The 14,954-nt window shown below is 44.7% G+C and overlaps 1 protein-coding gene across 2 annotated transcripts in view; it reads left to right on the plus strand.

Annotated features, from left to right (window-relative positions):
- The window catches only part of NHEJ1 (non-homologous end joining factor 1), a 90,434-nt gene extending 76,507 nt beyond the window's left edge, over nucleotides 1–13,927 (plus strand). For both annotated transcript variants that reach the window (XM_005676555.3, XM_018059284.1), the window contains exons 6-8: nucleotides 10,553–10,670; nucleotides 11,468–11,586; nucleotides 12,344–13,927. In XM_005676555.3, coding sequence (XP_005676612.2) covers nucleotides 10,553–10,670; nucleotides 11,468–11,586; nucleotides 12,344–12,418 — 312 coding nt within the window. In that variant the 3' untranslated portion in view covers nucleotides 12,419–13,927. The remainder of the gene's footprint in view (nucleotides 1–10,552; nucleotides 10,671–11,467; nucleotides 11,587–12,343) is intronic.

A 14,954-nucleotide genomic window follows, 5' to 3' on the forward strand; every position in this document is an offset into this window, starting at 1 on the left:
TTCTTTTAGAGGGTTTTTTGGTCCTGATTCCTAAATAGTTTTGCTTCTTCTTCTTTGAATGAGAAGCCACTTTGGGCTTCTTTTTAAACTTTCTGATACTTGCATTGGTCATTGGGTTCACCTTTCTCACTCAGTCTCCCTCTTTTATTATCCACACTGAGTCTGTGCTGTTGATCCAGGGGCCATTTCACGTTATCTCTGATTTTATTTTAGGTTTCTGGATCATCACTCTGTAGCCTCTGCCTTATGTCCTAGAATAGAGATATCCTTGATTCCTCTCACATTCTGTATACCCAATCCATCACTGAATCCTATCAGCCATTCGTTCAGTTCAGTCACTCAGTCATGTCCGATGGACTGCAGCAACCCCATGGACTGCAGGACTCCCGGCTTCCCTGTCCATCACCATCTCCTAGAGTTGGCTCAAACTCATGTCCATTGAGTCAGTGATGCCATCCAAGCATGTCATCCTCTGTCATCCCCTTTTCCTCCTGCCTTCATTTTTTCTCAGCATCAGGATCTTTTCCAATGAGTCAGTTCTTTGCATCAGATAGCCAAAGTATTGGAACTTCAGCATCAGTCCTTCCAATGAATATTCAGGACTGATTTCCTTTAGGATGGACTAGTTGGATCTTCTTGCAGTCCATAGGACTCTCAAGAGTCTTCTTCAACACCACAGTTCAAAAGCATCAATTCTTCAGCACTCAGCTCTCTTTATGGTCCAACTCTCATATCCATACATGACTACTAGAAAAACCATAGCTTTGGCTAGATGGATCTTTGCAAAGTAATGTCTTTGCTTTTTAATATGCTCTCTAGGCTTGTCATAGCTTTTCTTGCAAGGAGCAAGCATCTTTTAATTTCATGGCTGCAGTTACCATCTGCAGTGATTTTGGAGCCCAAAAAATAAAGACTGTCACTGTTTCCATTATTTCCCCATCTATTTGCCATTAAGTGATGGGACCAGATGCTATGATCTTAGTTTTCTGAATGTTGAGTTTTAAGCCAACTTTTTCACTCTCCTCTTTCACTTTCATCAAGAGGCTCTTTTCTGCCCTGAGGATGGTGTCATCTGCATATCTAAGGTTATTGATATTTCTCCCGGCAATGTTGATTCCAGCTTGTGCTTCATCCAGCCCAGCATTTTGCATGATGTACTCTACATAGAAGTTTAAATAAGCAGGGTGACAAAGTACAGCGGTACTTTCAAATATACCCAGAATCTAACCAGGTCCACTGTTGCCACCCAGGCCCAAGCTACTGTCATCTCCCACTTGGTTAGTGCAGCAGCCTCCTAACAGATCTGCTTACTTGTCTTTCTGCACTCAAAGTGATCTTTTAAAAATGTATGTCAGCTCGTTCTACTCTCTTCTTTATAACTCCAGTGGCTTCCCATCTAAAGATCATGTGCTGTATTATTTTGTGATTTCACACAAACATGTGTCCACATACCTGCCATGCTTTTCCTCTGATAATAGGGGACCACCTAATTTATCATTCACATTGGAACCCTTATAAGGGAGAAGAGGAGCTCTGCTGACAATGACAGTAAACGCAGACTGAGGCTGACGAGGCAAACTGGGAGGAATCTGGTCACCAGGTCTAGAGAGCCACGTGGAACATTCTCTTACTTCCCCTAGGTCTCTAGAAAGTGTCACCTCGCAGTGAGGCCCTCTTTGACCACTGTTTAAAATTGCAACACATTCCTGCCCCAATCCCATATTGCCTGTGCTGATTCATTTTCCTCTGTGGTGCTGATGCCATCTGATAGAGTGTATGTTGTTGTTTTTTTTTTAATTTATTTGGCTGCGCTGGATCTTGGTTGTGGCATGTAGGAGTTATTAGTAGTTCCCTGACCAGGGATCAAACCCAGGCCCCCTGCATTCAGAGGGGGGAGTCTTAGTCACTGGACCACCAGGGAAGTCCCAAGAGTTTTTTTACTTTCGTTTTAGTTGGAGGATAGTTGCTTCACACTGTTGTATTGGCTCCTGCCATACATCAGCATAAGTCAGCCATAGGTATACGTGTGTCCCCTCCCTCTTGAACCTCCTTCCCACTCTCCACCCGATCCCACCTCTCTAGGCTGTCACAGAGCACCGTCACACAGCAGATTCCCACTGGCTATCTGTTTCACATATGGTAACGTATAAGTTTCAATGCTGTCCTCTCCATTTGTCCTACCCTCTCCTTCCCCTACTGTGTCCACAAGTCTGTTCTGTATGTCTGTGTCTCTATTGCTGTCCCACAGATAGGTTCATCAGTACCATCTTCCTAGATCCCAAATACGTGTTAATATGCAATATTTGTTTTTCTCTTTCTGACTTACTCACTCTGTATAGCAGGCTCTAGGTTCATCCACCTCACTGGAACTGACTCAAATTCATTCCTTTTTATAGCTGAGTAATATTCCATTGTATGTATGTACCATTATCCATTCATCTGTCGATAGACATCTAGGTTGCTTCCATGTCCTGGCTATTGTAAATGGTGCTTCAATGAGTACTAGGGTACATGTGTCTTTGAGAATTGCGGTTTTCTCTGGGTATATGCCCAGTAGTGGGATTTCTGGGTCATACAGAAAATGGCAACCTGCTCCAGTATTCTTGCCTGGAAAATTCCAGGGACAGAAGAGCCTGGTGGGTTATAGCCCATGGGATCACAAAGAGTTGAACGTGACTGAGCATACACACACACACACACACACAAACCCACATGGTATTTTTTATACCTGATTTTTTTAAGAACTCTCCATACTGTTCTCCATAGTAGCTGTATCAATTTACATTCCCACCAACTGTGCAAGAGGGTTCCCTTTTCTGCACATCCTCTCCAGCGTTTATTGTTAGTAGATTTTTTTGATGATGGCTCTTCTGGCTAGTGTGAGGTGATACCTCATTGTAGTTTTGATTTGTGTTTCTCTAATAATGAGTGATGTTATACATTTTTTCATGTGTTTACTAGCCATCTGTATGCCTTCTTTGAAGAAATGTCTGTTTAGGTCTTCTGCCCATTTTTTGATTTGGGTTGTTTGTTTTTCAGATTTTGAGCTGCATGAGCTGGTTGTATGTTTTGGAAATTAATCCTTTGTCAGTTGCTTCATTTGCAATTATTGTCTTTTCATCTTGTTTATGTTTTCCTTTGCTGTGCGAAAGCTTTTACATTTAACTAGGTCCCATTTGTTTATTTTTATTTTCATTACTCTAAGAGTATATGTTTTAATTGTTGCTTTTTGTTGTTGTTCAGTTGCTAAGTTGTGTCTGACTCATTGCAACCCCGTGGACTGTAGAACACCAGGCTCCTCTGAACCTGGAATTTGTTCAGTTTGATGTCCATTGAGTCGGTGATGCCATCCAACCATCTTATGGTCTGCCACCTGTTTCCCCTTTTGCCTTCAGTCTTTCCTAGCAAGTCAGTTCTTCGCATCAGGTGACCAAAGTATTGGAATTTCAGCTTTAGCATCAGTCCTTCCAATGAATATTCAGGGTTGATCTCCTTTACGATTGACTGGTTTGATCTCCTTGCAGTCCAAGAGGCCCTCAAGTCTTCTCCAGTACCACAATTTGAAAGCATCAATTCTTCAGCACTCAGCCTTCTTTATGGTCCACCTCTTGCATCTGTACATGTCTATTGGACAAACTATAGCTTTGACTATAAGGACCTTTGTTGGCAAAGTGATATCTTTGCCTTTTAATATGCTGTCTAGGTTTTTCATAGCTTCTCTTGCAAGGAGCAAGCATCTTTTAATTTCATGGCTGCAGTCACCATCTGCAGTGGTTTTGGAGCCCCAAAAATAAAATCTGCCACTGCTTCCACTTTTCCCCCTTCTATTTGCCGTGAAGAGATAGGATTGGATGCCATGATCTTAGTTTTTTTAATGTTGAGTGTCATGCTAGTTTTTTCATTCTCCTCTTTATATGTTTTAATTAGTTATATTTACTGTTGCTCTCCCCTCTCTAGAATATAAACTTCAGGAGGACAAGGGATTTTTATTTCTTTTGTTCAATGTACTGTATCCCCAGCATCTACATCATCCCAAACACTGTAGATAACCAGTAAATATTTGCCAAATGAATGGGTGAGGAAGCAAGAATTCTCTTCTAAAGAGTCTTTCTCCTTGGAGTTCTCTTCCCAAACCGGTTTTCTTATTCCTTTCTATTTATTTTGGTGACCCTTTGATAACTTGAGACCTTAGAATGGTTTTCCAGTGTGCTCATACCCCTATGAGGAGCTAATGATGCAATTAATAGGAAATGGCAACCCGCTCCAGTGTTCTTGCCTAGAAAATTCCATGGACAGAAGAGCCTGGGGGCTACAGTCCATGGGGTTGCAGAGTCATGATGGAGCACACACACCATGCTTTCCTAACCTGACTTGGGCCCCCTAGGGAAGGAAGTTTGTACAAGAGGGAGAAGAGGATTTTTAACCCTTGGGAAGTCACATGTTTGAGGCCCTACCCTGGAAGTTATGATATTGAGACAGGCAGTGTCAGATCTTGGGGCTGTGCCAGCTTCTGGGGACGGTGCCAGAACCAAGGACCTACTCAGCTGGTGCTGGGAGCTCCAGTTTGCTCCTTTCCCCTTTCTCCTCTGTCTTATAAACCTGTGTACTTCTCCTGTGGGTCCATATAGAGTAGAGTAAGCAGTGTCTCAAGGTCCAGCCTTTCCTGACCCAGACTTCTAAAATGTTTTTTCTTTCTGAAGCAGCCTCAGAGGAAAGAGTAGATGAAATGGGCGTGAGGTCTGGGGGTCGGATCAGACCTTTTGTTTCTGATTGGAAGTGGCAACTGGGATGGCTCCAACATCCTGTTGGGGTCAGGGGGTAGAAGGGAGTCTTAGAATTTCCAGACCACTGGGAGTGAGTTTTAGACTCAGTGAAGGTGGGAGTTATTGTTAAACAGGAGGGAAGTTTGGGGCCTAGCAACCAAAAGGAGCCGCCAGAAGGACAAGAAGGGGTGATCAAATGCCCTTTGTGATTTCTGTGACTTTTGTTTTCCTAACGCTTTTGATATGGCCATAAAGCAGAGGCCAAAGTCCTGGTGGGCTCGAGGTGAGAGAGTGACAGAGCTCTTGGGACTAGAGTGTGATGTGGCTCTTAGTCACAGTACTAGCAGGAAGTAGTGAAGAGGTTCTAGTGTAGCAGAAAACCTAGAAATGCAAACCTAGAGGAAACGCCTGATTACTCAACATGACACCTGTAATGCTATATTACGCTGTATCAGTAACAGTTTGAAGTCAGGGAAGCCTCGGCAAGCAGTTGTATAGCAGAGAAAGCCACTTTATGGAGCAAAAGCAGCTCCTTATGGGCATATCCTTAATTCAGAAAATGAAGTCCTTTACAGTTTGGTGGTCATGAATTAGCTGTCCAGTCTTATTTCCCATCAGATATTCCCACCTATGGGCTTCCCTGGTGGCTCAGATGGTAAAGAATCCACCTGCCAATGCAAGAGATGCGAGAGACACAGATTCAATCCCTGAGTTGGGAAGATCCCCTGGAGAAGGAAATGGCAACCTACGCCAGTATTCTTGCCCAGAGAATCCCATGGACAGAGGAGCCTGGTGGGCTACAGTCCATGGGGTCGCTAAGAGTCGGACACAACGAAATGACTACGCACATGCCCACCTGGCCTATCTTTTCACATCTTTGTGCATCAAAGACTTCCACTACAAAGTCTGACCTTGCAGAGGCTTCCACTACAAAGTCTAACCTTGCAAAGGCTTAATGCCATCACCTCCGAAGTGTTTTGCAGGACTCTCAGTGAGACTTTGTCCCTTTCTTCTTCGCTGGGTTCTTATTGCTCTTTGTTTATAACTCCCTTATAGCATAATGGCTGGAAAAAAAAACAAAACACATACAGGTTCCTTCTTCTATCTGAAAGTGAGAGCATTCCTATGAAACCTTTCATAAGCTGAAATGGTGTAAAGTGAAGAAGTACTTACCTTTCTACATAAAAGTGAAAATCTTTTTTGGATTTTTTCTAGTTAGCAAAAACAGGTACTAATGTAGGCTTTTCCTAAAAGCAAAGTTGTTGTTTAGTTGCTGAATCATGTCCAACTCTTTGCGACCCTATGGACTGTAGCCCACCAGGCTCCTCTGTCCATGGGAATTCCCAAGAAAACTGGAGTGAGTTGCCGTTTCCTCCTCCAGGGGATCTTCCCAACCGAGGGATCAAACCTGCATCTCCATGTCTCCTACCTTGGAGGTGGACTTTTTACCTCTGAGCCACTGGGGAAGCCAAAGCAAAGTGGCAGAAAGCAAATTTACAAAAAGTGGGGGATACCTGAATCTGCCTCTTTCCTATGTGTGACTGTAAACTCTTGGAGGCGGGGCTTCTGACTTATTTATCTTTGTACTAACTCTGTCCTGTTCTGAGGCAGGAAGGACTGGTGCATCCACTTCCCCTCCCTCAGTCCTGTAGTAACTGGCTCTTGATAGAATCTAAGTAGCCTTTTTGCCAAGTAGGATTGATTCTGGGTTAATCAGATGAACACATTATACAGTAGACTGACCTGGCTCTTCTTCCCCTCTCCATTCTGGGCAGTGACCCGCTTGTGGCTGGTACACCTTGCTCCTGGCTCAAGTGTACTATAGCAGGAGGCACTGCTGTTTGCTTTTCTTAGTCCTGACTCCAGCTTCTCCCTTTGATCTCTGCTGCTTGCCCCAGCTCACCCCTACCATTGTCCTGCCCAGGGAAATAATGTTTCTCCTTCCCAGGCTCAGGCCTCACCACCTCTTCCCTCACATACTCTGAGAATGATGCCCAAGGAATTCGTGATGATGGGGAACAGATAGAACAGGATTATGGGTATGACCCTTCAGCCTTCTGAGGGTTCCAGGTAGGGCCAGTTGCCTCCTTGTTATCTGCTCGCTTTTTTCTTTTCCTTGTCCCCCAAGGGATCTTGTTTCTGAGCTGGAAGGGACTATATACAGATGATCTGTGATGCCAAGAATTAAGGACCTGTAATCCTAGGGAAGGTTGTATTGTCCATTGAACTAAAATTCTATGCTTCAGAGAGGTCCCTAGGGTAGTCGTTACATGTGAGGGCCCTGACGCCTCATGGTCTGGATTCTAATCCTGTCCCACCAGTTACTAACTGTGACTGGGTAACTGCTCGGCAGCGTAGGGTCATCCTCATGCCCACCATGTCCATTCATTCACACGTAGTTACTGAGCCACTCCTGTGAGCCAGATTGTTCTAGGTGCCAGGAAGATAGCAGTGAATAAGACAAAATGGGTTGAACATTTAAATACTTAGAACAGTGTCTGTGCTGTGCTTAGTTGCTCCGTCGTGTCCAACTCTTTGTGACACCATGGACTGTAGCCCGCCAGGCTCCTCTGTCTGTGGGGATTCTCCAGGCAAGAGTACTGGAGTGGGTTGCCATTACCTTCTCCAGGGGATCTTCCCAACCCAGGGATCGAACCAGGGTCTCCCACATTACAGACAGATTCTTTACCAGCTGAGCCACCAGGGAAGCTCTAGAACAGTGTCTAGCACATAGTAAATATGTTTCTCTTCCTAGTCCTTTTCTGAGAAGGGATACTCAGATGGGATGACCTTTGGCAGCAGCTGCAGGATCAGATCTCTCTGAGAAGGGAAAGGATGGAGGAAGGGCTAAGATACAGGTTCTGGATTTGGACTTAGTTCCAGGTCAGCAATAGCTTGAACAGCCTGTTATTTCTGGCACTTTATTTTGAGACTAAATACATGCACTGGTTAAAGGTCACTCTGGAAATTGTATGAGTCTGTTTAGTTCCATAGAAAGGGCAGGAGGAGATGCCCCCGTGGACTACCTAGATTCCAGCTGGCTTTTTTGTGCAGACAGCACAGTGCCCACCCAGCCATGTGTGGGTGACTCTAAGAGAAGCCATGCTTCCTGAGCAGCATGAAGGGACATCCCAGAGACATGAGATGTGAGGACAGAGAACAGCTGTTTGTCTCTCTGCTGTCTGGGCTCTCTGGCCACGGCATAGAGGACTTTCTGCTGGAGGAGATGGCTTGGGTGTTGGAGAGCTGAACTTAGGAAGGAGAATGAGGTGAGGCAGAAGTCCATGACCTGTTTCAGTTCATTCCTTAGGGAATGCTGCTAAAGAGGACATTACACTCTGAATGTGATTGCTGCTGGAAGCAAAGTCTGCACTCAGGGCTCTTGATTCACTGTCTGTGGTTTCCAGTGAAAGTTCAAGACTGACAGTTTTTTTTGCAAGTTGGGTTGGAATAGAAATCTATGGAGTAGAAATCTTTCCTGGAATCAACCAGTTTTTCAGCTACCACCATAACTGGGGGAAAGAGCTGTGTAATCTTGACCATGGTTCAGCAACTACTTCACTGCCTCTCCCACTGTCTCTCTCCCATCCTTCTTCCACCGTGGGTTTGCAGAAATGCATGCTTTTATAGCACAACGGAAGTGCCCTCGATGTGAGATGGGAGCAATCCAGGATTCTTGGGTTCGTTCCCATGTGAGCTGCTGGCATGGCTTTCCTTTGAGACCTGCTAACCTGGCTGGGAACCACGACAGTCTGCATGCACAAGGACAGATGAAGTGGCTCTGGGCCTTTTCCAAGATCCTAAAGTACAGCCAGGTTTAGGTCCACTGGACACCATACTCTTTCATCTCATTTTGATTGCACTTTCTTCAGTTTTCAGCCATTACTTAAACTCAGTTCAGCCAAGTGTATGAAACTTGAACTAGGCAAAACATTTTGCTGTGAATGTAAACTCATAGTTCCTTCCATAATGAAGGAAACAGATCAATATGGTGTGATTATGGCAGGGTTTCTCAACTTTTTTCCTTATCAACTTCTAGAGGAACCTTTTAAGACATTTTCCCCTAATTATCCCGCCTAAGAAAATTTTAATACCACAGGTATACCAAAACTCTGTTTATGTACTATTTGTGTATCTGTGCCATATACATTAAAAGAGTAAGATTTTTTTACCCCTCCCACCAAGAGCAAATTTTCTCTGCCCTGGGTGGGAATATCACCCCTATTGTGAGTTCATGGATTATAGTAAAGCACAATAGGATTACATAAGTAATGTAAAATGGCAGGCAAGCTTCCAAACTTTGTAAACTTTGTTTCTCCCATCTCCTTTGACTGAACATCATAGCTCCATAATTTATTCTTTCTTTCAGTCTGTCATTTCCATTTTGCTCTCTTTCCCCTTTCCTTGATTTCATCCTTTTTCTCTCTCCACTGTAGAAGTTTCGGAGTAAATTTGATTAAAATAGTAGTCTGGGAACTTCCTTGGCAGTCCAGCGATTAACAGTCTTCCTTGCAATGCAGAGGATGTGGGTTCCATCCCTGGTCAGGGAGCTAAGATCCTACATGGCATGCAGCAGTTGAGCCTGTGCACTGCAACTGCTGAGCCGCTGTGCGCCACAGCTAGAGTCCATGCACTACAATGGGAGATCCCGCATGACAGCTAAGACCGGATGCAGCCAGATATGTATAAATAGAATAGTAATCTACAACTCAGGGATAATTTAAAGCATGTGATTTTCTAAGAAAGTTCTCTAAAAGGTTATCCTTTTGGAGGAGAGAACCTACAAACTTATGAGGTATTCGTGGGGAGGCATAACAGATGTAAGTATTGAGAGAAATAAAAATATTCGTTTGGAGTTGCCTTTCAGAAGAGATGACCTCCCAAGAGGTCTTCATATCAGTCCCAACGGGTTTGGCTATGTACTGGATCTAGTGTGTGAGTTGCTCAGTCATTTCTGACTCTGCAACCACATGGACTGTAGCCCACCGAGTTCCTCTGTCTGTGGAATTCTCCAGGCAAGAATAGAAGAGTGGGTAAACCACTCCCTTCTCCAGGGGATATTCCTGACCCAGGGATCGAATTCTGATCTCCTGCATTGCAGGAGGATTCTTTACCATCTGAGCCATAGCGTTACCATCTGAGCTATGACCAGCGTAGATAACATATTAAAAAGCAGAGACATTGCTTTGCCAGCAAAGGTCCATCTAGTCAAAGCTATGGTTTTTCCAGTAGTCATGTGTGGATGTGAAAGTTAAGAAAGCTGAGCACCGAAGAATTGATGCTTTTGAACTGTGGTGCTGGAGAAGACTCTTGAGAGTCCCTTGGACTGCAAGGGGATCAAACCAGTCAATCCTAAAGGAAATCAGTCCTGAATGTTCATTCAAAGGACTGATGCTGATGCTGAAACTCCAATACTTTGGCTACCTGATTTTAAGAACTTACTTATTAGCAAAGACCCTGATGCTGGGAAGGGTTGAAGGCAGAAGGAGAAGGGGACGACAGAGGATGAGATGGTTGGATGGCATCACCAATTTGATGGACATGAGTTTGAGCAAGCTCTGGGATTTGGTGATGGACAGGGAAGCCTGGCGTGCTGCAGGCCCTGGGGTTACAAAGAGTCAGACAGGACTGAGTGACTGAACTGAACTGAGCCACTAGGGAAGCCCCATATTGGATCTAACTTCTGTATATAAACTCTTTTGGGGTTAATGCCAGTTCTGCCAGTGGGATATCGAGTTTTTCTCTAGCAATCCCATGTAACCCATGATAACATCTCCTCTCCCCTGTAGAAACTACCAGAGGCATGCAGTGTTGGTGATGGAAGACCCTTCGCCACAAATCTGCAGAGTATGTATATGGCAGTCACCAGACAAGCGATTCAGGTGGGACAGAAGCATCATGACGCTGGTACGTAGCTCTAGAGGTGTTGGTCTCCCTGGGGTTAGAGTTAGGGTCTAGGTTTGTGCTGTCCATTATGGTAGCTCTAGGCAATAGTGACCATTTAAATTTAAATAAATAAAAATTAAATAAAATGAAAAGCTCATCTCATTTGCACATTTCAGGTGCTCAGTAGCCACATATGGCCAGTGGCTACCAGGTTGGACAGCGCAGATCACAAGTATTCATTCTGTCACTATAGAAAGTTTTATTAGGACTAGTCTTCATGCCTAGGAGAATTTTGTTGTTGTTCAGTCACCAAGTCGTGTCCAACTCTTCACGTGCAACGTCATAGACTGCAGCACACCAGGCTTCCCTGTCCCTCACCATCTCCTGGAGTTTGCCCAAGTTCATGCCTGTTGAATCAGTGATGCCACCCAATGGAGAATTAGAGAACCAGGAAAAAAAGTTAATCCCCCTACCTGAGATGTGGCAGGCAATACGGAGAACAGTTAGCTGTTTTGAGTCACAGAGACTCTTGTCCTACGTGGTTACAATTGGCCTGAGGAATCTTCACAGTAGAAACAGCTTTCCAAAAGTTAATTGGAAGTGAATTTGTGTCTGTTTACATACTAGTACCAAGGCGTGGACAGAGGGGCCTGGGATGCTACAGTCCACGGGGTTGCAAAGAGTCAGACATGACTTAGTGACTAAACAACCACAACAACCAAGGCCAGGCCTTTATCAGAATGCTTGGTAAATGCTAATGCCTTCCTGGTAAGAAGAAGGCATTTATCACTATCTTCCTTTGATCTTTCTGGTTTCAGGAGATCCCGAGACCTCAAGCAGTGCTTTCTCACATAGAACTGATAACCAACTTTTGAACCAGGTAGAAGAGCCGGTCTCCTCAACACCATCCCTCCCAGGACCTGAGACAGAGCCCACAGTAAGTCATGGGCAGCTTCCTAGATAGCATTTCAGGAGTTGAGAGTGTCTGGGGAATTTCTTGGTGGGCCAGTGGCTAAGACTTCTCGCTCCCAATGCAGGGGGCCCAGGTTAGATCCCTGATCAGAGAACTAGATCCTACATCCTGCAGCTAAGAGTTTGCATGCTGCAACTGAAGACCCCACTTGCTGTAACTAAAAGATGCCACAGGCTGCAGCTAAAGATCCTATGTTCCGCAATGAAGACCCTGTGTACTGTAACTAAGACCTTGCACAGCCAGATAAACGAATTAATTAAAAAAAACAAAAACTAGTCAGGAGAATCTGCATCTATAGCTCCCAAGCTGGTGGTCCCTGGAATTGTCACCTAGTTGACCCTGCCTTAACCCAACATGGGGGGATATTTGTGACCTGGCGTCCAAATTGTGGATTGTGGATTTCTAGATGGAGAGTCATGGTCTTTTCCGTGTTCCCTTGCTGTCATCTCTCTGCAGTTCTTCTGAATGATGGACCTTGGCTCCCTTTCAGCCTTATTGCACTTCCAGTGATGGTCTATGAAGTGGTTCCCTAGGGGAGAAGGGATACAGTGTGCCTCTCCTACATAGACTCTTCCATCGCATTCACAGCCTGCCATGGACATCAAAACCCCCGTGTCAGTCACCCTTCTTAGCCAGAGCCATGGGAGCAAGGAAATTCTTTTCCTAACTTAAGTGCAACTGTTCAAAACCTCTATTAACTTGGATTGCTTTTTTTTTCTAGGTTTCTTCAGGCCCTATGCAGAGACCTCAGCTGTTGAAAGTCAAGAGGAAGAAGCTAAGGGGGCTTTTCAGTTAACTTGTCAGCATCTCAACTGCTGAGGATGGACTTGGAGAGTAGTTTCCTAGTGTTACCTTGGAAGGAGCTCCTGTGGCAGCAGCATCTTTGACACAGAGTTATACAGTCAGAGACTCCACTGTAAGGGCCAGATAACTAAAGCTCATGTTGACAGGCATGGCTACTGTTAACAAGGGAATCCTGGCTCCAATCCACTGGGCACTGGCCTTCCTTGTCTGAGTGAAAGACAGTTTCTGGGAATCCCACACCCTCCTTTCTTTTAGGGAAGGTTCTCTAGACTTAGGATCTATCATGGACTTTAGGTATATGGGGCAGGTCAGCAAAAAGGCACAACATACTAAGGAAGTCTTGCCTATCTTTCTAGAGTCCTTAGCTACTCCCAGATGCTCCTCAGAGACACTCTCTTCTCTAGCACAGAATAAAAAGCACTCACACTCCTGCTTTTGAGATTGCTTATCTGTGGAACATATAACCAACCCATTACTGGATCCCAGCCCACTAATGTCTCTGGATGAAGTCAAGGCCCTTGTCCAATCCTTCAGGATTCTTTTTATGCTTCTCTTCTGTGGCTTGTGCTAAGTCTCCACTGGGGAGCACTGATCTTGAAACCTCTCTCCATAGTCTTGTGCCCTATGGCTTCTGTGCTTCTTGGTCCAGCTTGATACGGGGTGTTTTTTTTTTTATCTATTTCTGAGGCATAGACAACAGGTTAAACCACAACATGGGATTGAAATGACAAAGAACTGTGAGCCTTAGGGCCAAGTTAGTTTCCTGGAGTGGGAGAAAAAAGAATTTTGCTCTCCCATCCTTCACTTCAGATAGAGTAAATAGAAGAACTAGAAAAGATAGGAAGACTGGGAGTAGGAAATGGCCACGGTTCTCTGGGACCAACAGAACTGACGTATAGAATGAATAGTGCTTAGCAGGAAAAGATATAAAGCCTGTATGAGATAGACTTTCTCAGTTAGAAGGTCAACTTTTTGGACAAATTTAGCAAAATTTGGAACTTCCCTGGTGGTTCAGTGGTCAGGACTATGTGCTTTCATTGCCACAACCCCAGGTTCAATCCCTGGTTGAGGAACTAAGATTCTACAAGCTACATGGCTCAGCCAAAAAAAACAAAAACCAAAAACAAACAAAAAAAGATTTAACAGACCAGCATTCGTAAAGCTCTTTGGCCTTCTCTGCTAGGTTTTCCTCTATAGGTAATACCATCTGAATCTTTACCTTGGAGAGACAGGAAGGAGAGTAGAACTCAGACATTCACTGGGAGCTGTTAGGTAGAGGAAGGGGTCGGGGCAGAACCCACAGAGGCCTTTTCTGTTTTATTTACTCATGCTGGTCAAAGGCCTCCTCAGTCACATCGTCTCTCTTGGCACTGAGAGAGAAAAACATAAGACTGGTGTTTCTGCCCCCATGTCAAGTCTTGGGAGAAAGAGGACCATCCAAGTAATAATAAAATAATGATGATTGTAATAACAACAATAAACAGTTACCATCTATTAAGCAGTTAATGTGTACCAGCTACTCTACTAAGTGGCAACGGTGGTTCAGTCAATAACTGTGTCTGACTCTTGTGATCGCATAGACTGTGGCCTGCCAGGCTCCTCTGTCCATAATTTCCCAGGCAAGAATACTGGAGTGGGTTGCTATTTCCTTCTCCAGGGGATCTTCCCAACCCAGGGATCCAACCTGCCTCTGTTTTTTCTCCTGCATTGGCAGGTGGGTTCTCTTGCATTTGTGCCACCTGGGAAACCCCCCTATTAGAGGTCACACAGCTAATAAGTAGCAGCCAGAATTTGAACCCAGACTGCTGAGTTTTGAGCTGCCTTATTATATACCTCACTGAAAACATTTTCCAGGAAGGATGTAAAGTCATTCTTTTCTGTCTTCAGCTGTGACTATTTTTTTCCTGTGACCCTGCCTGTTTTTAAGAGGATGTTCTTACCACTCCCAGTTAGCTCTTCAGGGCTTTCCCAATGCCTCAGTGGTAAAGAATCTGCCTGCAAGGTGGAAGACACAGGTTCGATTCCTCGGTTGGGAGGATCCCTTGGAGTAGGAAATGGCAACCCACTCCAGTATTCTTGCCTGGGGAAAAAAAAACTCCCATGGACAGAGGTGACTGGCAGGCCACAGTCCATGGGATTGCAAAGAGTTGGACCTGACTGAGCAACTGAGCATATTAGCTCTTCAAGGGAGGAGCCTTGGCAGACTCCAGGACTTACCCCAGGCCTTCACCTGCTGGCAGAGTCTGAAAGCTCCACCATGGCTCATTCCCAGTTGCTGCTGATAAGTTTCTTTACCTCCAGGCCAGTGCCCCCGTCTGTGCCCTGGTGGGGACTGTCATTGAAGTACATAGGGAACTATGTAAAAACAATCTATCAGATGACTCACTTTGTTGTTTAGTTTCTCTTGGCATAGTATAGATAGACAGATTTCAAGGTATGAGACCACATGGAAAATGGAGAGACTTCCCCAGCAAATTGAAAGAAAATAAGGGTTCTTCACTCTAGGTAATCCCTCTGCCCTAAAAGCA

This window comes from Capra hircus, chromosome 2 (genome assembly GCF_001704415.2).
Source record: "Capra hircus breed San Clemente chromosome 2, ASM170441v1, whole genome shotgun sequence".
Taxonomy (NCBI): Eukaryota; Metazoa; Chordata; class Mammalia; order Artiodactyla; family Bovidae; genus Capra; species Capra hircus.